Below are 23,994 nucleotides of genomic sequence, written 5' to 3'. Positions count from 1 at the left end.
CAGAAAAAGTCCAGAATAGATTATAAATGACGCTGATGTAGGAAATAACTGAAACACATACATTTTATGACGTTATATTATTAATAGACATTTATTAGTAACGCTGGCTTTAGTAAAGCATTAAGCATGACAAGTTTTGCACTTTGCCTTCATTGCACGCACCACTTACATTTTCTTCATAAAATACTAGTTATTCTTTATTTTCCACCTTTTTTAACTACAAAGAACGACATCTTTTCTCACTATTAAAAACATCAACTTATTAAATATAGAAATACACGTTCACATGCAAAATAGTTGCACAAAGGGATTTAACTAAGTAATGTATTTACTGACCCCTGCTGTTACATAAATGAATTGTATAATCATAATCAATCAGATCGATGGTAAGCCTACACGCATTGCATTCACTAAACACATGGCTGCAACTTATTAAATAATGCAGGCAGGTTTTCTAAAGTCAACTATTCCATGAAATAAACAGCAAATTTTTAAATATAAAAAAGATAGTCCTGAAAAATAACACAAGAGTCCTGTACATCACACTCTCAGAAAAAAGGTACAAAAGCTGTCACTGGGGTGGTACCTTTTCAAAAGGTACACTTTTGTACCTTTTAGGTACTAATATGTACACTCTAGGTACTAATATGCACCTTTATGGTACTTATATGGCCTCTTTAGGTACAAAGGTGTGTTTTGAAATAGGAACCGCCCCAGTGACAGCTTTTATACCTTTTTTTTTTGAGAGTGCACAGAGACACCTATTTTACATCTGCAAGAGTGTTTGCTCATCTGCAACAAGTCATTTCCTATCATATGTCAAATAGACGTTTAGAAGATGTCTTTAAGATGTTTATGATTTAGAATGTAAGTAAAACTGACATCTTAAAGATGTCTATCAGATGTTTGTAGTACACAACAGATGCTTTACAGATAAGGCAATCTTTAACAGAATTCTTGCAGATGAACATGTGCTCTCTGGGAGAATATTAACAACACAGAGATAAATCAGGATTTGAAATGAGAGGCAACGGTAGTGCGATCTATTTTTAGTTTGCATGCATATGCAAATCTGCTTTCTTAAAAAAAAACAAAAAACTTCCTCTTCTGAAAATTTGCTTTTGAGATTGCCATGCTTGGTTTGGCATCTTTCTACCACATAGGAGGAACACAGTAAATTTCTATAATAATTAGAAATATCTTCATTTACATATTTTCCTCTCCACACCTGTTTATAGCTTAAGAAAAAAAATATATATAGCATTTCTACTTGTTATGTATGCAATGATTTTGTCTCACATTTCATATTGTGCCACAGTTTGAACCCAAACAGTTACATCCACAAACACAAAAAAAGTAACAAGCTAAATTAAACATGACATTTTTAAGCTGAAATATTTTCTTGTAAAACATGCAGTGAAAAATCTTTGAAAAATCTTTTTTTACAGTCATAAATCGTAAAAGGTCACTTTATAACCAAGCTTTAACATTGACTTACATTGATGTTTTTTTGTTTGTTTGTTTTTTGCATTTTAAAGCTGCATAAATCTATAGTTTTTAACTACTAATATAATAAAGCTAAAGTTGTTAAATTGTTAACATAATGGTGAAGGGCTGGATATAAAAAAAAATAATAAATAAGATATCTGTACTCATCTTTAGTAATTTACTAGTTATACCTGTGCTTAGGATATGCAAATTAGCCTGTACTTTTATCACACTGCATAATTGTATTTTAATACTGTTCCTATACAAATACAATAAAAAGGGAAAACTAAAAGTTATAAATTCAGCATTGTTAAAGCTCTGTCTGAAGCAACCAAGCATGCAAATTTAATATGCATTTACATTCAAGCATGTTCATCACTGAGGTTTAGCAAAACTAAACTCAGTATGAGTGCCGAACAGTTTATCCCAGTGACTAAAATGGGGTGCAAAGTTAGTATTAGGTTTCTGGTGGTGCACATCATGCTTGCTCGGACCTCCATAAACACCAAATGGGATCAGACGAGACATGGACCAAGGGAAATCATATCCACAGTGGTCTTCCACTGATACATAGACATGGGCCACCATGAACATCCAGATGGTGAGCAGGTGACACCTCAGCAGAATAGGGTTGAGCGTGGTCCAGAAGCCCACAGTGACCAACTCCCATCCACCAAGGCACTGTGTGGCCAGAGCAAATGGGGCAGAGTAATTATGGTGGATAGCATGGAAAGTCACATACAGCCAGCGGATCTTATGGTGCAAAAAGTGCCAGATAAAATACTGAAAGTCAAAAAGAAGAAGGTTTGCAGTCACCCCACCTGCAAGTTCAAACAATGAAGGTGCTCGTTGAGGCAGGGGGACAGGAGGTCTCCACATCCACTGCACTACTGCTGCAGGAAACACCAGAACTACGTGATTATAAAGAGTAACTCCACTGCAGTGAAGGAGCATTGCTGTAGTGGGCATTTTGTCGGGCTGAATCTTGTACCGGTTAACAGCTGGCCACTTCTTTCCCATGATGTCGCAGACTAGGTAGGGTAGGCAAAGCACAAAATATGACGCCACGGTCAGAATCACAGGAAAGAGAGGAGACCGAAGAGTTTCAGAGTGGTTGAGTCGCACATAGTCCCACATAGGCTGCAAAAGTGAGTCTTCTGTCTTGTAGGTGTCCCAAATTGTCTCAAACACATGAACTAGTGTCATTTTCAATAAATGGTCAACTATATTTATTTTAAAGCAACAGATTCAACTCTGGATTGTTTAGCTTCCTAATCATCCGCTGTCCTAGATGTTTCCTGTGACTCACGTACATGGTATGAAATAACTTAATGAAATATTGCTTAACTAAAATATTTATACCTTCTTTCTGTTTCTGAATTATTTAAGTGTGTGAGGGGTGTATTCTGATGTAGACATTACCTGCCTAATGTAATAAATATATTCATTTACATTCTAGGAATAAAATGTGTGTTTAAGACAGTTGGGATGTTAATTTATAACTCGACTCCTGAACTTGTCCGGGCATGCACTTGTTGTCTTTCCACTCCGTAACGCAAGAGGACGTCAAAGACGAGTTAAACCATGGAAAAAGAATAAGCGAATAGAATAGTGATTGAAGCGCAGGAATTGGATGGGCGTGGCTTTGGCCCATACGTTGTCTATAATTGGTCAGGTATATGATGGGTCCAAATATCCAGTTCTTTACACTGTATTTTTAAATCAATGAATATTGAAATGTCTCACTGATATTATTCCGAAGTAAATTATGATTATGAGGCCAGACAGTTGCAGTAATAGTGCCGTTTCTACACTCAGAGCGGGCGATGATGCTATTACAGGAAAAAGTGCCGCTTTCTTCATCAGAGAGCTGCAGGCACAACGAAAGACAGACAGAGAGACACAGAGAGAAAGAGAGAATAGTACAGTTCGCAAAGAAAAATAAAGAAATGTGGACGGTCACGCATCAGACCCATACGGCAGCCAGTCTGCTACAGAGGAGCATCCGCCCCCATTCAGCCACAAAACCGTTCCTGTAAAGCAAGAGAGAGCCAGGCGTTCTTGTCGCTACCTCCTGTATCGATTTTGTGCAATGTACCGCTTTTGGCATCCACAGGACCAGCCACATAGCCCGACAAAGAAACGCACCTTTTCCAAAACGATACCTACGTAAAACGCTAACGGTGTCACGTGATATATGTTACTTTCCTCCGCGCTGATAGAGTGGACCAATCACAGTGCGATATGATTGCATCGTAAAGGTTTTCAAAACATCGTTAAGTACAGGTAGCTTGATCAGATTTTCATTTAGTCTTTTTGGATGGTCAGGAACCAATTAATACATTAAAACGATTACACTTGTTGGAGTGAAAATTCTACAGTAGGCGCAAAAACCGTTTTAAGATTTGAACATGGACAAATAAAGAATTAGACTTTGTGAGCCAGCAAAGCGCCACCTGGAGGAAGTAAGCGTTTTGTTACATAACTTACCTAATTTATTCCTCGCAATCTTAGAAACTCGCATTTTCATGCTAACATAGACGTGAAGGTACTGACACAGAGCGACACCAAGTACTGGAGAGTTTACAGTTACTTCAAGCTGTAATCCGATCTAATGGAGTCAGAAAGTGCAGATGTGGTGCAGGTTAGTGAACCTCTGTTAGATAACAACCAACACAAATATACACCAGTTGATTAGAGTTTTAATTCAGAAATACACTGTCAGCTCCAGTCCACTTAAATGCCAACATAAGTCAACCAAAACAGTATGATATTTTAAACGGTCGTACTTTAGGCTTAGCGGGACTTTCTGCCCCCGCAGTGCGTTTTAGAAATGTTCGATTCGTCAATGTATTGGGAGTCGAATCTTTTTTGAATGAATCAGTTTAATATGGTTATTTTAATATGATTTCATTAATAAAACGCAATTAATAAAACCAAATTAAAATTGTTAGTACGTATCAGAATGAACATAAGTGATGAGAGAAATTAGTCTTTTTAAAATTCTGAATCAACTGAATCAAAACGATTCACTTTTTCATAGAGTTCTAAACATCAATTTCTGGCGGCACCTGCTGGTTAAACCTGGGTATATATTTCTATTTAAACTACAAATTTATTAAATTTAATAGATTTGAGATTGAATATATATATATATATATATATATATATATATATATATATATATATATATATATATATATATATATCATCAGTAGTGTGCAGTGGTGTTCTGAAATGAGGATTTTCATAAATCAAATGTAAAACTCCTGTCCCTGCCAGGTTCTTGGTTAAACATTATTTACACTACCAGGAAAAAAATTATATATATTATATATATATATATATATATATATATATATATAATACATTATACATATATACATTTATTTAGCGTCACCACCACCACGTTTCCCACAAATTTAACTTATTTAAAGGTCCCGTTTTACGCGCTTTTTTGAAACTTTGATTGTGTTTACAGTGTGCAATATAACGTGTTCATGTTTCTCGTGTAAAAAAAACACAGTATTTTTCACACAATTCATCTGTATACCGCTGTTTTCACTGTCATAAAAACGGGCTGATGTCTTCCTTGTTCTATAAAGTCCCTCCTTCAGAAATACGTAACGAGTTGTGAATGTGCCAGCGGTTCATGTGTTGTGATGTGACAGCAGCTGAGCGCAGGCTGCCCTCCTGCAAAAGCGATTGGACTAGTTTTGGACTAGTTTTGAGAAGCAAGTGGGCAGGAGCATGTGCTGGAGATGTATTTATAATCACAGGAGCGTTTTTACTGACGAGATGCACATGAAAATCGCATTCGTTTTTTTTTGCACAGCCCTAACATCTAGTTAACAAAGCTAAACAGCGTTGCCCTTTGTGTAATAAGTTACAGAAACGGTTAAACACACCAACTTAAATAATAAAATACACTTACTGGTTGTGGTCCATAAACAACCCCTTCTCCAGACAAAGAGGGAACTGCTCCATCTTTCAAGAATAATCTTTTTGCGAATCCGGCATTAAACTGATTGAGGAAGTTGTCCTCAGCAGGCTGTCCTCAGCAAAATTTGCTGCACATAGTTTTACATGTGCATTATAATTTTCCGGAACCGAGTTAAACATAAATTGTAACCATTAATCTCCAAGTACAGTGTCCCTGGGAAGCCCAAACAAAGATGATTGGACTCAGAGATGAAAATAACAGTGTTTCAACGATATTGCGACAAACACAAACGCAGCTCTTCTTTCTTCTCCTTCAGAGCGCAACATGACCACGCCCCTTTTTGTGAATTCATGTGGGCGGAGGTTAGTAAAAAAACTGTTTTAGTGATGTCATTACTTCAGGAACTAGAGGGATGTAGTCCAAACCGGTCGTTTTTTGTAGGTGAATTCTGTTAAATAAAATATCTTGCTTGGCATTGAACTTTGAGCTTTAGAATTGTACAGATATTATTTATTCTCTAACAACAACATTACACACTAACTAAAGTTTAAAACATGGAATCACGAAGAAGGGGACCTTTAAGGATTTACTCCGTATTTAGTCCAAGATACATGAACCTTTTCATATTTACATTTACATTTTGTCATTTAGCAGATGCTTTTATCCAAAGCTACTTACAAATGAAGTTCATATAAACTGGAATAAATACAAAACCAGAGCCAAACTAAAACAAAATGAGACATTAATAATAAATAGTATAGTGAATAAATAAAATAATCATAACTAAATGACATACCAAAGCACGTATTTCCGTAAATTTCAAAATAAGGTGAATTAAAGTCAATAAATCCTTGATAAATATGAATATTTAAATTAAAAACGTGTCTCCGATTGACCGGACGGTTGTTTGCCTGTGTTGGATTACCTCGACACCCCCCCCCCCCCCAATTTCCATCCCCAGTTGCAAAGGTGTGTGTTTATGGTTTATTGATTATATGCTTTTGTTGCTGAGGTGTTTTCCCTGTTCTCACGCTGTGCTCCCAAAGGAGCATAGTCTAGGTGTTGTTTTTTTCTCCTCGCTTCCCTAATGTTATGCTGTATTTCTTCCCTAATGTTATTCTGTACTTGTGACTAGTGACAGTAAAGGGCTACTACTACTACTATTCAATAAAACAGTGTATTTAATCTATTAAATAACAGCAGAGCGAGCAAGTTTTTGGGTATGGAAAGATTAAACTTATTTTAGTGAATAAAGTACCACATTTTAGCTATCATTTTTTTAGGGTGGCGACACAAAATGTTATTTTATCCTTGCTTCTTGAAAATCCTCCATCTTTAACAGCTTCATGTGGCTGTAAACATTTAATTTTAATGTGGCTTTAAGCACTATGCATTGTTAAAGTTTTTAAAATGAGCATATCCAATATGAAGAATTGTGTTGCATTTCAGGGCAAAAAACTAAACAAATAACATAGTCGACCAACATTATAAAATTCGAGAAACTATTAAGTGGTTATTCTACAATTAATTATATTACAAATTATACGACTGGAAAAATATATAAATTGATCAACTGTTCAGCGTGATGATGTTTAATGTCTCCCCCAGCACATGTAGTCCCATTTAGAACCTTGTTAGCAACCATCTTTTTTAAGAAACGTAAGTTTAAAAAAATCACAAGTGAGGTGTAACTGGTGTGTTTTATGTCGTAGAATAAAATGTGAAAGTATCTTGAGCCTGTGTGAACCATAGACCTTATTTAAAGGGGGGGTGAAATGCTATTTCATGCATACTGAGTTTTTTACACTGTTAAAGAGTTGGATTCCCATGCTAAACATGGACAAAGTTTAAAAAATTAAGTTGTACGTTTGAAGGAGTATTTCTGTTACAAAAATACTCCTTCCGGTTTGTCACAAGTTTCGGAAAGTTCACGATCGTGTGTTGGAACCGCATGCGGTGAGTAAAACTGCTTCAAATATCTCTGTGTTGTTAACTTCGCTATCGGCGCGTAAGCACATCAAGTAAACAACATGCGATGTTGTCATCAAACTGCACTTTCCACATGTACAGCTTAAAAAAAAAAAAAAGACGACAAAGTGGAACTTAGTCATTTTCCAAAACCGCTAAGCAAATATATACAGTTTCAGTACATACCACATAGAGACGTCGTTGCTGCTGCTGCTCTTGTTAAATTTCAGTCTCTGGATCTGATTATGGATCATAAACATACGCTGAATCTGATTGTTAGCCATGGTTTGTTTTGGTTGGTTTTGTCCTGATGGTGTCACAGCTTCCAAACGCTCTCAACGCAAAAGCCTCCTGGCGCTCGTGATTCTTTAGCTCCGCCCACACGTCACGCCTCCAGCCACTCGTGTTTTTCCGGGAAAAATCGGTACAGACTATCTTTCTCTTATGAATATAATAAAACTAAAGACTTTTTGGAGTTATGAAGGATGCAGTACTACTCTATAGGTACTCAAGATTAACAGGTTATTGAGTGAAAACAAGCATTTCACCCCCCCCTTTAAGGGATTTAACCAAAATCGCATTCAAAAAACCCATTGACCATGGGATGATGGAACGAGAAGCTAAAATGCTAATTCGTTTCCGGGTTTTTGCCTACAAAGTAACATCATAGTTCTACCACTATTTACATATACTATTTATTCACAGAAAGAAATTAAATAAATACATTCAGGTTTAGAACAACTTAAGGGTGAGTAAATGATGAGGAAATCTAGCCCTTTAAAAAACACTGCAGCACACATTGAATCTACCGTATTTTCCAGACTATAAGTCACACTTTTTTCATAGTTTGGCTGGTCCTGCGACTTATAGTCAGGTGCGACTTATTTATCAAAATTAATTTGACATGAACCAAGAGAAATTAACCAAGAGACAACATTACCGTCTCCAGCCGCGAGAGGGCGCTCTATGCTGCTCATTGCTCCTGTAGTCTACACTGAACAGCATAGAGCGCCCTGATGCGACTTATACTCAGGTGCGACTTATAGTCCGAAAAATACGGTACATGTTGATAATGTGAGAGCATTATCAAATAGCCCAACCGACGTTTTCACATTGTTTTATTTATTTCACAGTCATTGGGTCCTGAGGAAGAACCAGCCTCTACATCCATGTCAGTTAACGCTCAAAAAGACAACTCAAGCCAAAATACTGAGATCAGCAGTAAGGGCACTTCACAGAAGGTGGGTCAGGGGATGCAACTGTGCCGCTTCTACTCTCAGGGCAGGCAATGCTATTATGGGGAAAAATGCCGCTTTCTTCATCAAAGAGCTGCGAGTGCACAGAAAGCCGGAGAGAATGGCACACCTCACAATGAGAAAGAAGGGAATTTGGATGGTCCCACATCAGACCCACAGAAGCAGTCGAGTGAAAACGGACATCCGCCTCCATCCAGCCACAAAATTGTTCCTGTGAAGCAAGAGAGAGTCAGACGACCCTGCCGCTACTTCCTGTCTGGGTTTTGTGCAATGGAGGACCGGTGTCGCTTCTTGCATCCACAGCAGTTTCCGTCCATAGATGACCAGCCTCATGACCTGAAAGAGAGAAGCAGCTTCAGGCCTTCTGCTCCGGCCACACGGCCAGCTAAAATTCAAGAGCAGGTCAAACTGGCTGACCTCACTGACGAGGTCTGCGGACACCTGAGAGCCACTGAGATCGCTCAGCTCACAAAGAGATTTCCAGAAGACAAACTCATCGTGCAGGAACGAGAAGATGGACAGCTGACCTACTACAGAGTCACAGTTCAAGCCACGGACCCTGACTGGGTAAACACTTATTGTAACGGGCCAGGGGTGTCCAAACCTGTTCCTGGAGCGCCACTGTCTTGCAGAGCTTATCTCAAAACCTAGTAAACACACCAAGCAAATCAAGGTCTTCAGACTTGCTAGAAACCTTCAGGCAGTGTGTTGGAGCTAAACTGTACGAGACATTGTCCCTCCAAGATTGGACACCGCTGATATAGACCACAGTGTGGAGTAAAGTACAAAGTAGCAACCTAAAGCCAACCGTGTGCCAAATGGCAAAGTGAATAAGAATTAGGGAGCACTGAATTGTATGTATATATATATATAAACTTAATTATTACAAACTACATATGTGAAACAAAAGAGCTTCTTGTGCATTTTCATAATCAGCAGTTGCGAGTTACAACATATATGAACATATATGATCACAGATTACTTATAGTTACATGTACAGATACAATCTAATGCAAAGCATGTCTAATGAAACGTTTTGACATGCACTACAGTATTTTCATAGACATCAATATTTTTCTGTTTTGCAGCCATTTGACCTTAACGAAGTGGACGTCATGGTCAGCTTTCCTGACCGTTACCCTCAAGAGGTGTGCATGTTTGAAGCGTTTCAAAGTTTGATGTTAAAACATAGTATGCTATGTTTTTGCTAATGAAACCTAACATATCATAGGTTTTCACTGTGGATGTCCCTGAAGACCAGGAGTTACCATCAATCATGGGGAGGTGAGAAGAACTGTCGCTGCTTATACAGAGGCAAATGTCAACTGAAATCAGTGTCTGTATTTAGTTTCTGCTGTGTGAATGTAGACATGTGCAGAAGGCCTCAGAGGAATGGCTAAAGGCTAAACATGCCACTAATCAGCTGATGGGGAGAGTTGAGCTGCTCTTCAGGCCGTACTTGCACTGGCTGGACCGTAGTATGGAGAAGCTCTTTACTGAGGGAGCCAGGCAGGTGAGAGTCGCATTTACCTGAAAATATAAATCAGAAATAAAATATAGATTTGTGTACAATATGCATCAGATGGACAGGGAATGGACTAGCTGTAGTATTAATTACTATCAAATCTTTCTTCTCAGTTGAAAAAAGACGTCGACCTAGAGAGGGCTGGAATACAGTTTGTCCCCTATGAGCAACTCAAGGTCACCGTTTTTAAGAACGCATCCCAAAAATCGGACACTCCCGAGCGTCTAGTGTCACTCGCTGTGGCTTCAGGGGAGGAGGCGGAGGAGGAAGAGCTTCATGAGGCTGGAGTGGATGAGGAGGAAGAGGATGAGACTGCTCTCGGTGGTGATGGGAAGGAAGGCAGCCGGAATGTGGAGAACATAAAGACAAGAGAGCGAAGGAGAGGCACTGAAATCAAACTGCTGGGTCTGAAACTGGGAGAACAAGTAGCTACCGTGGCGGCCAGACAGATCTCAGTGTCCCTAAAGTGCAACAGGTGAATTTCAGTCCTGCTTTCAGTTTAAGCTAAAATACTTCATTATGATTATTAATCAGAGATGGTTAATTAGCACTGTGTTTTTTTTATACCTGGTATTTACATCCATCTCCAATGATCGTATCACAAGTAGTGAAGACAGACTGCAGTTTCAAAGGCGCATTTATACCTGCATAATTATAACTATGAGGTTTTAAAGGGTTAGTTCACACAGATAGCAAATTTATGTAATTAATAACTTACCCCCATGTTGTTTCAAACCCGTAAGACCTCCGTTTATCTTTGGAACACAGTTTAAGATATTTAAGATTTAGTCCGAGAGCTCTCAGTCCCTCCATTGAAGCTATGTGTACGGTCCACTGTCCATATCCAGAAAGGTAAGAAAAACATCATCAAAGTAGTCCATGTGACATCAGTTTTTTGAAGCATCGAAAATACATTTTGGTCCAAAAATAGCAAAAACGACGACTTTATTCAGCATTGTCTTCTCTTCCGTGTCTGTTGTGAGAGAGAATTCAAATCAAAGCAGTCTGGATATCCGGTTCGCGAACGAATCATTCAGTTCACCAAATCGAACGGAATCTTTTTAAACGGTTCGCATCTCTAATACGCATTAATCCACGAATGACTTAAGATGTTAACTTTTTTTAAAGTGGCTGACACTCCCTCTGAGTTCAAACAAACCAATATCCCGGAGTAATTCATTTATTCAAACAGTACACTGACTGAACTGCTGTGAAGAGAGAACTGAAGATGAACACCGAGCCGAGCCAGATAACGAACAATAGACTGACTCGTTCACGTTCATTTGAGAAGTAAAAAGCTACACACTGCATATATATATATATAAACATCATGGTCACAAACATACACACACACACACACACATATATATATAAGCTGTGTATACCATGTGTAACCCTAGTAAAGAAATTATTGAGAGGTGGGTGAGTGGGCAGTCCTTCAATATTTTGAGCGATGCATCAGGAACGTTGTCACATACATCTCCAAATTTCATTTAAAAGATTGGATCACAGATCATTTCTAAATACACCTGTATTCACCTAAGTTTGATGTCAATACCAGGTACAAACATAGTCATTTATTTCTTTAGATGAGTGATTTATCAGAAAATGCCCCCAGGCAAGAGTGCAAAGTATCCATGTGCCCCTCCATGTAGGTGTGAAGTGGATTCTGACCTGAGCCTGACCGGGCGCCTGACCTATACTGCTCAGTGTGAGAAATGTCAAGCAGAGATCAGTGCTGCCTTCAGACCCAGTATACTGCACCACTACAGTGATGTTTTGGGTTATCTGGACCTTAAGGCAGTTGTGCCTGTAGATCTGGTACTGAAGGACTCACTGTTCAGTGTGGGTTGCCTTAACTGCAACAAGGAGGACACAATTCAGGTTTGACAAAGATTCACTAGAGATGACCATTGACAAATTACATTATTATTACTTCATATATATTTATATACACACTCACTCACTGGCCACTTTATTAGATACAAAAAGCTAGTGCCGGGTTGGACCCCCTTTAGCCTTCAGAACTGCCTTAATTCTTCATGGCATAGATTCAACAAGGTGTTGGAAACATTCATCAGAGATTTTGGTCTATATTGACATGACAGCATCATGCAGTTGCTTCAGATTTGTCGGCTGCTTATCCATGATGCAAATCTTCTGTCCACCACATCCCAAAGCTGCTCTATTGGATTGAGATCTGGTGATTGTGGAGGCCATCTGAGTAAAGTGAACTCAATGTCATGTTCAAGAAACCATTCTGAGATGATTTGATCTTTGTGACATGGTGCATTATCCTGCTGGAAGTAGCCATCAGAAGATGGGTAAACTGTAGTCATAAAGAGATGGACATGGTCCGAAACAATGCTCAGGTAGGCTGTGGCATGGGGTGGTGTTAGTGCAGTGGATAAGACACACGTCTGTGGTGTGGGAGACCCGGGTTCGAATCCACTGTGAGACACCAATGTGTCTCTGAGCAAGACACTTAACCCCTAGTTGCTCCAGAGGCGTGCGACCTCTGACATATATAGCAACTGTAAGTCCAAAGCGTCAGCTAAATGAATAAATGTAAATGTAAATGTAAATGATGCTCAATTGGTACTAAGGAGACCAAAGTGTGCCAAGAAAATATCCCCCACACCATTACACCACCACCACCAGCCTGAACCGTTGAGACAAGGCAGGACGGATCCATGCTTTCATGTTCTTTACACCAAATTCTGACCCTATCATCTGAATGTCGCAGCAGAAATCGAGACTCATCAGACCAGGCAACATTTTTCCAGTCTTCTATTGTCCAATTTTGGTGAGCCTGCATGTGCAAATTATAGCCTCCGTTTCCTAATCTTAGCAGACAGGAGCGGCACCCAGTGTGTTCTTCTGCTGCTGTAGCCCATCTGATTCAGGATTCAATGTGTTGTGTGTTCAGAGATGGTATTCTGCATACCTTGGTTGTGACGATTGGTTATTTGAGTTACTGTTGCCTTTCTATCATCTCTAACCAGTCTGCCCGTTCTCCTCTGACCTCTGACATTAACAAGGCATTTTCATCTACACAACTGCCCCTCACAGGATATTTTCTCTTTTTCGGACCATTCTCTGTAAACCCAGAGATGGTTGTTTGTGAAAATCCCAGTAGATCAGCAGTTTTTGAAATACTCAGACCAGCCCATTTGGCACCAAAAACTATTCCACATTTAAAGTCACTAATCCCCTTTCTTCCCCATTCTGATGCTCAGTTTGAACTTCAGCAAGTCGACTTCACCACATCTAGATGCTGCCATGTGATTGGCTGATTAGTGATTTGTGTTACCTAGCAATTGAACAGGTGTAACTAATAAAGTGGCCTGGTGAGAGTGTGTATGTGTTTGTGTGTGTATATATATATATATAATATACAGTATACATGTTATAAAATAAATCCATATATTGATTTAGTAAGGACATATTAACGATCAAAAGTTATAAAGACATTATTTGTAAAGTTATAAAATATTTATTTTTCAAATAAACACTTTTTTTAAAACATCTCTATTCTTCAAAGAATCCTAAAAAAAAAAAAAATATTAGGCAGCACATCTGCTTTTAATTTATTATATATATATATATATATATATATATATATATATATATATATATATATATATATATATATATATATATATATATATAATTGTATTTTATTTTAACCAAATCTTTGAAGACTGGAGTAAAAGCTGCTGAAGATTATATTGCATTTAACACTACATCATTATTTTCCCCACACTTTATGGACATAATCTTATACATAAAGATGACTTTACAGAAGATTAATAGAATTAAATATATATTTGCTGTAACGTTACTTTCACAGCCCTACATTTTCACACATTTTCAGATAAATGCACATCATTAGTAATTAAGATTGGAAAAGCATTTGATAATATTGTCCATTTTCTTTTCTTTTCTTTTTTTCTCTCTAGAATCTGACTTATGGGCAAAACTGGGAGCAAAACTGCCAACACTGTCATACCAAACTCAACATTTTTGTAGAGGCGGCGCGTTTCCAGTTCATTCAGCCAGAGTCCAGAAATCAGACAGGTCTGATCCCCGTCCTATATACTCTATATTCTGTCCATTTCTTGTTCATATCCTAGAGTTGTTCTCGCTGTGAAGGATTTTTTTCCGCCAGCACCTGGTTTAACACTGAAGCTTAGGGAGGTTATGTCTGGTCAGTATCTGTATGGGAGACCCCATGTGGGTCTGTGTGGGTCCTGTTGTCCCATATAAGGACCCTTTACTGTAAAAATGCAGTTTTGTTTTACTTTAGATTGAAGTCCTGACCCTCTGTTGACATGAGTAGTCTGAAGGTGTTTCCGAACTCTCCTCAGTTATCTGTTCTAATGGCTTGAGGTTGAGGAGACTCCTGACCCTCTCTTTAAAGTGCACTGATTGTGAAAAGCTTCATATAAATGTAACAAATTATTGTTATATACTGAATTGACAGGTGCAGGTGCCCAATACACTCGACGCTACAGAGATCCGGCGGTTCAGCAAGGGAAACCGCTACCTGATAAAGGAGCCTGCAGACATTTCAGACAAAGTCACCGGTGGCTAAGGTAACTACTAGGAACATTGTCTGGGTCTGTAACAGGTTTACTTTGTAGCAGAAAACTTTGTGTACCTGCCACATCCTCTGGTTTGACACACAAAGAGCCCGTGCTCATATTTAGGGCAGGCGTCTTGTACTGTCTCTCCTGCTAGATTTCCGTGCTGCGGTCGGGCATACCCATGTGACTTGTGCCATGATGAAGATCAGGACCATCTGATGGAGCTGGCCACCAGAATGATCTGTGGTTATTGTGCCAAAGAGCAGGTCAGGGGCAGAAACGCCATCCGGCTGACTTTTCACTTTAAACCTCCTTAGCCCAGATTGCATTGAAATTAGAAGCCAATCAGGCAGGTGTCCTGCTCATTTAAACCTGTGGTTTTAGGAACTAATACAACACTGTGAGTGCAATAAACTTCATTTGACCCAAGTTTTGCCGAGACAAATAAGAATGCAAGACATTTGTTCCAAAGACAAGAATGGGTTTATGAATTTTGTCTGGTTTTGCTTCAGGGTCTAGATTTTCCATTGGACATCAAATGATGAAACTAGTTTACATCGTTTAAAGCATGTAGAGTCAAACGTTTAGAATTCATATATTTTCCAATTTAATATGAAGATATTTTTTGATTAGAAATGTTTTTATGTAAAATGTAAAAATCAGTTTGATTCTCAATATTTAGAATTTTGGTGATTCCTTGAAAACTGTCAAGAGTATAAACAAAGTGGTCATCACAAACTGATTGATTATCCATGCTTTATTATAATATTGTTTCATAGTTTCTGAACATGAAACATAATGCAAAAACTGTCTGTTACCAATGAATTTTGCTTCTTCTGGTTCTCACAAGTTGAGAACCACTGGTTTCTAATAAACTTATAACTTTAGACTTCTTGTTTTCTTTTATTCTTCTAGCTGTACAGCAATGGTAAACCATGTGTTGGTTGTGGAGGTATGATGACAAGAGCAGCCTTCACAAGCCACTGGGAGGGTGGACAGGGCTGTAGAAACAAGGTTAAGATGAGCAGGTATGTGCTGATTTCTTTATACTTTATAAATCCTATGGTAGTGAAATATAGTGTAGTGCAATTTTTACCTAATGTTACACACGTTGTAATGTCATATATTTTATTTGACCAATACCTTACTTTACACTGTCACATTTAACCTTTAACTAATAGTTTTTGACAAACCTAGAATATTGTAGTTTTTATTGTAGACCCATGTGTTCTAAACAAATTGGATATGACCTGATCATGGGTTTTATGACTCTGAACTGTATAGGAACTTATTATTCATTATCTTGTTCTTCTATACAGGAACGACCGGCAAAAATATGCCAATTCATGTAAAACAGTGGCAAAGAAAAAGAATAAAGAAAAAAGTAACTAAAGATAGCAGAGAATCTTATTTTCAGACAATCAGATGATAAATGGCTAGACACCAAATCATGTTTGTCATCAAATCACATTTTTAGATTTTCTTTTCAGATGATTTCACAAAATTATTTTCTTGCAGTGTACATTGAATTTGAAATAAAATGCATTTGACATGCATAAAATAGATTTTTCATATATTCAGCATAATGTAAACTTTTCCCACTTTTGTACATCTCTCTTTTTGATTGCTAGAATAAAAAAAAATGTATCTGCATAAATGAATTTACATCTTTGTTTTTAGATTGCTTAAGAATGCCTGAAATTATGCTAGTCAAGAGTCATTTAGACTTCATAAGTTTGCTAAAGGCTACAATCATTATGATGAGATATTATTATTATTATGTTGTTTTTTTAATTAGTCACTGGACATCATCTCTCTCTCTCTTATAATTTTTTCTTCAAAATGCAACCACATCAAATTATAGATTCTTGTATCCAGAATTGTAGTAGTGCAATAAGCAAAATATGGTATGCAAAATTAGCATTTTCTCTGATTGCAATTGAAATAAAATGATGTACATAAATATGTTTGTTGTTGTTATTATTATTAATATGGCATGGGATATGCAATTTATTTAACACTGCATACAGTAGTGGTCATAAATTACCACACCCCATAATCTGCAAAATGTTAATACTTAAAAAATATGTTACAAATATTTTTACGACAGTGTTGGTACATGTAAGATATGTTACTTTTGAATGAATATGCATACATAAATTCAATAGCAGATCTAGACCGGTCGAGCTGGGGGAGGTGGAGGGTTTCAAAGGACCTCTGACAGGACGCTGTAGAGCCATCTTAGAGCAAACACTGAACCAGACTCTTTACTGGAAATGATGAGCAATCGTTTACATATAGTCCACAAGTTGAAGTCAAATGCATTTTTTAATTATTAGATTTATTTAGTTGTACCAAAGCAGGAAGATCAGTGGAAATTGATATTTTGTCTTCTGGAAAGAAGAAGGTTCTTGTTAGGTTTTTGGATATAGTTACATTTAACATCTACAGTATATAAAGTTTCACAGCTTTTTTATTCATTTATTTATTCTAACTAATCTATGGATTCAGTAAAAGGGAGAGAACTGATGATAACACTTATATAAGGTGTGAACACTGAACTGCTTTAAGAGGAATCAACATACATTTTATCATAGAATGTTTTGTAAATTTTATAATTAATCAACAGCATTTTTCCAAATTGTTAATAGCATTATGCTGATTTTGTTTAATGTGGCTTAATTTGCCACTAGATCTCTTCAGAAAAAGAGTAAAGAAATGTGCAAAGTCTCAAACTAATATTTCTGTATTAAAGAAGAGAGCAGCTAATGTTTTAAATGGAGACGAGAACACATCAAATTCTGGCCTATAGTAATAACAAATCAAAATGTCATATATTTTGAATGTACTCACAGTGCCAAAAAAAGAAGAATAGATCAACATGGACTTTAAAAATGTGACATATAAAAAAAAGAAGCTTGACAAAGATATACCCACAAAAATAAAAATATGTTGCTATAGTCGCCATGCAAACAAGTCTGAGAGGTCATGACAGAAGTTATTGGAGTGCATGCTTTCTTCCAATTAAATTATACGATTATACTTTTGCGCAGCTGGCCTCATTCACGAACGGAAGAATCAATATGGCTCTCCAAACGCTTACATTTGCCCAGAGGCATAAACAAAAGACTTGCATGAAAAACACTAATAGTCAGCGTCTCAATGAGTTTTATGGTTCATTTCATTAGCATGAAAACATCTGTATGTACGCAGTGATGACTTCAATCAAACCTTATGCTCATTTCAAGGTCTGTGAACCACTGAAGACAAACATCCAGGCTACAGCTGAATGCTTTCCAGCCTGTTCCCTGTTACTGAGGAAAATGAGGCGGGAAAAAAGAACAATATCTATAAAAAAAAAAGTCTAATGCGACCGGGCTAGGTGTTGGGGTTAAGTTGGATTCACACACATCAATAAATATACAAAGACATTAAAAGAGTTCAAATTTTATTGCGCTCAAAACATTGTTAAAATGCTTGAAACGTGAAGACAATAAATATGACCTTAAGAATTACAAAAAAAAAGAAACCGAAAAAAACACCTGTTAGTGCATGCTCTTATTAAGATACTGCACAAACATATTGGCAATCTGTCCAATGTTCTCTGTCGGGTGCATCTTGGTGTAACTGATGAACTGCCGTCGGAGTTTCCTCAGCTCCACCATGTTAAGACTTCTTGTGAGTTCAATGTTTTGAACAAGTTAAGGAAACTGCGCAGGTCCAATAATGTACATAAGTATTGAAATCATAGTGAAATTAACGGTTGAAATCAAACTTTGATGCTTGTTATCTCATATTTAGATTTCACAGACAGGGTCACATATCAGGTAATGTATTCTTACTAATCTTTATTTCTGTAATATATTCTGGAGCCACTGTTTGTTAGAAACATCATGAAATGTATTAAACATTACATTATGCAAACTATGGTTAATGAGTTGATGAACTGCTAATTATTAAATTATGAGCATTTAATGATGTAATATAATCTAATTATAATTACATAATCCAGAATACATGTAATCAGTTACTTCTCATCACTGGCCATTAGTAAACAAAATTACATTTAAAAAAAAAAAATTTAAATAATAAAAAAATCTATTAAACATTTCCCAAAGTTACGGTTTTGCTTTACTAACTAAATGCAGCATTATAGATATCAAAACCAAAAACAAATCTCACTAACCCCTTACTAAACTTTTGAATGGTGGCATATGCTGGAAACCTAGTTGCAAGACAACAAAGAACGAGTATAAATGAATTTCTAATAATATCCCATTTGGATGATGAATTATTTCAAAGGGCCACCTGCGCTGGTCCATCTCTCTACGTGTCTAAATGTTAAAGCAGCTACGGAAGGCCATCCCACTGCAATTGCATCAGAAAGAAATGACATTCTTTGATGTCGGTGTGTTCATTACATTCATATAGGTCCAACCGGTCCTGTTTATTACTACAACACATCTTCAATTAACATTAAACGGATCGACTCTCTGTCAGGAAGGTGCAGTCAGGCTCATTCAAATTCCAGACATGATCCTGGTTTCATGTTGTAAGCGGCTCTAAAGCTTTGCCGGTGTATTGTAGGGCATTTCTGTGTTGTCACAGTGAGAAATATCAAATAGCCATGACGGGTGGGGCTTAGCAAAACAAGACAACAATTTCACATTTCCTCCCACAAAAAAAGAAAATGAAAGATATTCAATGCTAAAGATATGCTAAACATGCCAGAACAAAGGATATCTTTTCCGTGGCTCCGGGAATGGAAATAAGATCTCCAGGGACGCTGGTCTTCTGTGACTCAAGAACAGCCTGAGACATAAAACAACCCATATGACGACACGTACCATTGAAACTGAAGGTCTTGCTATGCAAATGCAAACTATAAACGCTCACCTGTCGGCAATGAAACAGAAAGAGTGACTTTGAATGCTTTCTATGTTTATAACAGAACACCTAAAGGTGATGGAAATCATACCATTAGGACATCTTGAGTAACTTTGTCCAACTCGTACAGAAAGTTTGTGGATGAGAGCGGTTGCTGTAAAAAGCAAAGAGTAACAGGTTCTAATATCCATTCAAGGGACATACAATGCTGCTATATTCTCATTGACAATGCATTCTTACGCTCTGCGTGGACTGATTTGGTGGCGGTGCTTTTCTTTTGAAAAGGGCATCGCAGATGGCTTCGAATGGAAGCGAGTCCTCTTGCTGAATAGTGAAGAGTGGACTATCCCATCTATTCCTTGAATCAGGGGCTTCAAAACGCAGTATTAGCGCATCAAGACTGTTGTTTGAAAGACCAGAAGAGATTGTTAAATTTAGACCATATTTTCAGAATCTTCATTTGAATCTTCATTTGATAACATTATGAACTTTTGAAAATGCACTACCATTTAAAAGTTTGGGGGCCGGTAAGATTCTTTTTTTATTTTGTCTCGTGTTCAGCATGGCTGCATGTATAAAGGATTACTTTCTTTAAAAAAGAAAAAACAATCTTACTGACCCCAAGCATTTGAACTATAATGTACATCTAATATCTGAAACACACAATTAGAAGGAATAAGAAGTCAAAAACTAAATTTGCTTCAAATGTACATACATCAGGCCATCTTTTATTGGAAAAGATTTGGAGAACTTAGAATTCCGTCATTTCCTCACCAATAGATATCCTCTGCTGTGAATGGGTGCCATCAGAACAGGGCAGTCGAGGCCTAATGGTCACAGAGTCAGACTTGTAACCCAAAGATCGTTGACAAATCCATCATCAAAATGCTTTGATTTTTCTGATTTATCAACTGTTTGAACTCTCATTCTGATGGCACCCATTCACTGAAAAAGGATATCTATTGGTGAGGAAATGATGTAATGCTACATTTCTCCAAATCTGTTCAGATGAACAAAAAATTTAACTACATGAGGGCGAATATATTTTCAGAAAATGTTTATGTTCGGTTGAACTATTCCTTTAAAGTACAGTGGGTAAAAATAAATATACATTTAAAAAATAATCACCCCCCTTTAAAATAATCACATTTTGTTGCTTTGCAGCCTGAAATGAAGATGGACACAGTTTCTCACATATTTGTGTCCAGCTGTATTTACTCAGTACAACTTCTAACATCCAACTGAAAGATATAACATGAAGATCACCTTTTCAACGGCACACAAAGCCACTTGACTTTCAGCTGTGATCAGCTGTGGTCATTTCAACTGAGGCCTAGTCCACGTGGAAACGGGTATTTTTTATAAACAAGTTGTTCCTAAACCCCATTGAAAATCTGTGAAATGACTTGAAGACTGCAGTGCGCAAACGGTCATCATCAAATTAAACTGAACTTGAGCAGTTCTCCAAAGAAGAGTTGGCAAATATTACAAAGTCTAGATGTGCAAAGAGTTAGTAGAGACATATCCCAACAGACTAAAGGCTCTAATTTAAACAAAAGGTGGTTTCACTCCGTGATTCTGTTTATTTATTTCTGTTTTTTGCCATGTTGGTGTTATATCTTTCACTTGGATGTTATACGTTGCACTGAGTAAATACAGCTGGATAAAACTAAATCTGTGTCCGTCTTCATTTACAGGCTGCAAAGCAACAAAATGTGATTATTTTACAGGGGGGTGGTTATTTTCTCTACCCATTGTAACTACACTGAAACAAAGCAACAAATGCTTACATTTCCTGTGTGTACTGAGAATCAGCCTCTCTGCCTTTATTCCATTCTGAGCTCACCTCAGTTGACGTCAAACAGTAAACCTGCAGGAGTTATAGAGTTACGTGAAGTAGTGCATACAAAAATAGTTATAAATGTGTCTGAGATGAGGTTTAGGAGTTTACATACCAAGCAATGGGGTGTTTGGGTATGTTTGATAAGACAGAACAGCTCATATCTGTAGCCTAGAAATGAAACAAAGTTAGTCCTTAATCTAATGCCAGACTGAAATCAAGAGTGCCGCCTATAACACCAGCTTTTTTTAATCCAAGCTCTGTTATTATAATGCTGAAGTCTGTACATCACTCAATATAACATTAAGAAATGTGTTGTACTCTTGTAAGGATCAATAATTTCTAAAGGTAAAAAAAGAGAAAATTAACAACAGCTTACTTTAAAAGAATGTCAATTTGTCAAAGGCACAGATTTATACATTTTTAACAGAACAAACACTGATTTACCTTTAATATAATTCAAGGAATCAAGAATCACTATGTCGTCTTTACTGACTTTCCTATACACAAAGAGAGAGAAGTACAAAGAGAAATTATTTAAATTAAAAGTACTCTAAAGCAAGTGCCTAATTACAATCATACAATTATAATTATATAAATGTATTATTAAAAGAATTGCACACTTATATATAACAAATATAATTTTTAGAGTACAATTCAACCCAGCAGGAGCTTTAACGGCATGTTTTGTCTTCATTTTTCTATAACAAGTGGTTTTCCAACTTTAGACCAAAACTGTATTTTCTTGGAATCCATAATGTTAAACATATATAAGATTAGACATATTTACTTGATTTATTACAGAGCTGATGATTCTTGGTGCAAAATCAGTTCAAATCAATTAAAAAATAAAATAAACTTTTTGTTCAGGAAAAATGCAGAAGTTCACAAATCCTAAATAATAATAATAATAATAAAACATGATTTTCAAAAAATCAACATGGATACATGTGGCACATATGTTTTAAACTAAAAAGCAACTTACAGTGCATTTAGGCTATCGATTTCTACCTATCATGAGTTCCCGGGGAATCGAACCCCCAACATTTTTTATCAGTCAACATGCTTGATAAGGCAATGCTCTACCAATTGAGCTACCAGGAAAACTGTTTTAAGTCAGATTGTTCTAAGTGTTTCTCCTTTTTATCATCTTGAACATCATCACTCTTTCACGTCTTTAAATGACAGCAGAGATATTTGAAGAGAAAGAATCACCTCTCCACTTCAGCTCTCAGTGCTCCCCTCAGATTCTTCTCTTTCTGTGAATCTGGAGCCAAATATCATAATAGTTGCAGTTAGATTCAGATCAGATACAAAGGGCTGGACGCATACATTTGAAATAGTCCACTGTAACGTCAAATGTAACAGTTTGATAAACCAGATTAAAGCATACAGGTGTGACCAGCAAACCATCTCAGGCGGGTTTAAGAGCTTTGTTATGTTTTGTAACGTTATTACATGTGGAATAACGCTACTTTGTTTCGAACTAGGGATGTGATTCCCAATAAATGGCTTCATTACGATCCTGACACACACATGTATGTCAATACATGACTTTAAAACTCGGTTTATCTTGAACTTTCAGCAGCTTCTTCTCACCTGCGTACACAGAGTTCCTGTCAATTCCTTGGTCTTCATCTCCGACTATATAAACCTTTCTTTTAGTATTTTGCGTGAAGTATTCTTTCAGTTCATTGGCTCGTCGGGTTTTACCACTGCACGGGTAACCGCACATTAATAATAAAGGCATTTTATTACAAGCTGGATGACTCTACAGAGCTGCATGAGGGATCTTCTTCTTCGCGCTGATGTATTGTGCTGATACGGTTAGTGCATTGCTGCCCTCTACAGGTCAGTAGTCAGAAGGTGAAATGTTCCAGATGAGGTTGGAGAGTTTTAAACTGTTTTAGACAGTTCCCATTATACCTCACATGTCTTTAAACTTAATTGAGAGGTTTGAGTTTACAAAGGTTGGTACATTTTATAACAGAGATAGGTAAACATAAGATCTGCTATTGTGTTTTCAGGTTTAATATTGAACAGATAAATGCGCTCCCAGCACATTAATCTGCAAGATGTCTGGATCTGCTGTGTAACATCTGATAAAAGTCTTTATGATGTCAGTTTTACATGCATTCTAAATCATAAGCATCACATCTTCTAAGCATCTTTTTGACATCTGATAGGAAACGTCCTATAGACGTCTTGCAGATGTAAATGCAGACATCAAATAGACATCTCTGTGATATCAGTGTTATCACATATTGGTTGTCTCTGTAAGATAGAGTGCTGAGATTTGCAAAATAATGAACAAAACTACGTATGTTATGAAAAAGACTATTTATCTGTGTTCCCATTTTATATGTCTTAGCCTACATCAGCTGAAAGGAACGACTTTATGAACTGATTTTTTAAAGATATTGTAACAAACAGCTTTGCCGTTCATTAAAACGGTATATTAAACAAAGAATTTAAGTTGCTTGTATATTGCATGAATG

General features: G+C 37.0%; 3 protein-coding genes across 4 annotated transcripts; 1 reads left to right on the top strand and 2 right to left on the bottom strand.

The window, feature by feature from the left end:
• Positions 1 to 73: 73 nt before the first annotated feature.
• LOC113061636 (cholesterol 25-hydroxylase-like protein 1, member 2) lies at positions 74 to 3,658 on the bottom strand. Its single transcript, XM_026230928.1, has one exon. The coding sequence runs from the start codon at positions 2,692 to 2,694 to the stop codon at positions 1,864 to 1,866; it is 831 nt and encodes a 276-aa protein (XP_026086713.1). The 5' UTR covers positions 2,695 to 3,658; the 3' UTR covers positions 74 to 1,863.
• A 335-nt stretch (positions 3,659 to 3,993) lies between these two features.
• Positions 3,994 to 16,732, top strand: LOC113061635 (uncharacterized). Of its 2 annotated transcripts, XM_026230927.1 has the most exons (12): positions 3,994 to 4,132; positions 8,533 to 9,222; positions 9,744 to 9,803; positions 9,887 to 9,939; positions 10,024 to 10,168; positions 10,294 to 10,655; positions 11,836 to 12,064; positions 14,143 to 14,260; positions 14,667 to 14,778; positions 14,924 to 15,035; positions 15,685 to 15,797; positions 16,089 to 16,732. In XM_026230927.1, the coding sequence occupies exons 1-12, from the start codon at positions 4,103 to 4,105 to the stop codon at positions 16,159 to 16,161; spliced, it is 2,097 nt and encodes a 698-aa protein (XP_026086712.1). In that variant the 5' UTR covers positions 3,994 to 4,102; the 3' UTR covers positions 16,162 to 16,732. The 2 variants fall into 2 exon arrangements, 1 of the variants encoding a protein (XP_026086712.1); XR_003278401.1 differs by lacking the exon at positions 14,924 to 15,035.
• A 1,468-nt stretch (positions 16,733 to 18,200) lies between these two features.
• LOC113061634 (protein KTI12 homolog) lies at positions 18,201 to 23,339 on the bottom strand. Its single transcript, XM_026230925.1, has 9 exons — positions 23,096 to 23,339; positions 22,712 to 22,763; positions 21,944 to 21,996; positions 21,612 to 21,667; positions 21,447 to 21,526; positions 19,897 to 20,056; positions 19,748 to 19,810; positions 19,513 to 19,581; positions 18,201 to 18,458 (listed from the first exon to the last, which is right to left on the bottom strand). Exons 1-9 carry the CDS (start codon positions 23,244 to 23,246, stop codon positions 18,315 to 18,317), a joined length of 828 nt encoding a protein of 275 aa, XP_026086710.1. The 5' UTR covers positions 23,247 to 23,339; the 3' UTR covers positions 18,201 to 18,314.
• Positions 23,340 to 23,994: the final 655 nt, after the last annotated feature.

This window comes from Carassius auratus, chromosome 43 (genome assembly GCF_003368295.1).
Source record: "Carassius auratus strain Wakin chromosome 43, ASM336829v1, whole genome shotgun sequence".
In the NCBI taxonomy this organism is placed as follows: domain Eukaryota; kingdom Metazoa; phylum Chordata; class Actinopteri; order Cypriniformes; family Cyprinidae; genus Carassius; species Carassius auratus.
Note: the sequence above shows the minus strand (reverse complement) of the source record. Positions and strands in the feature narration are given on the sequence as shown.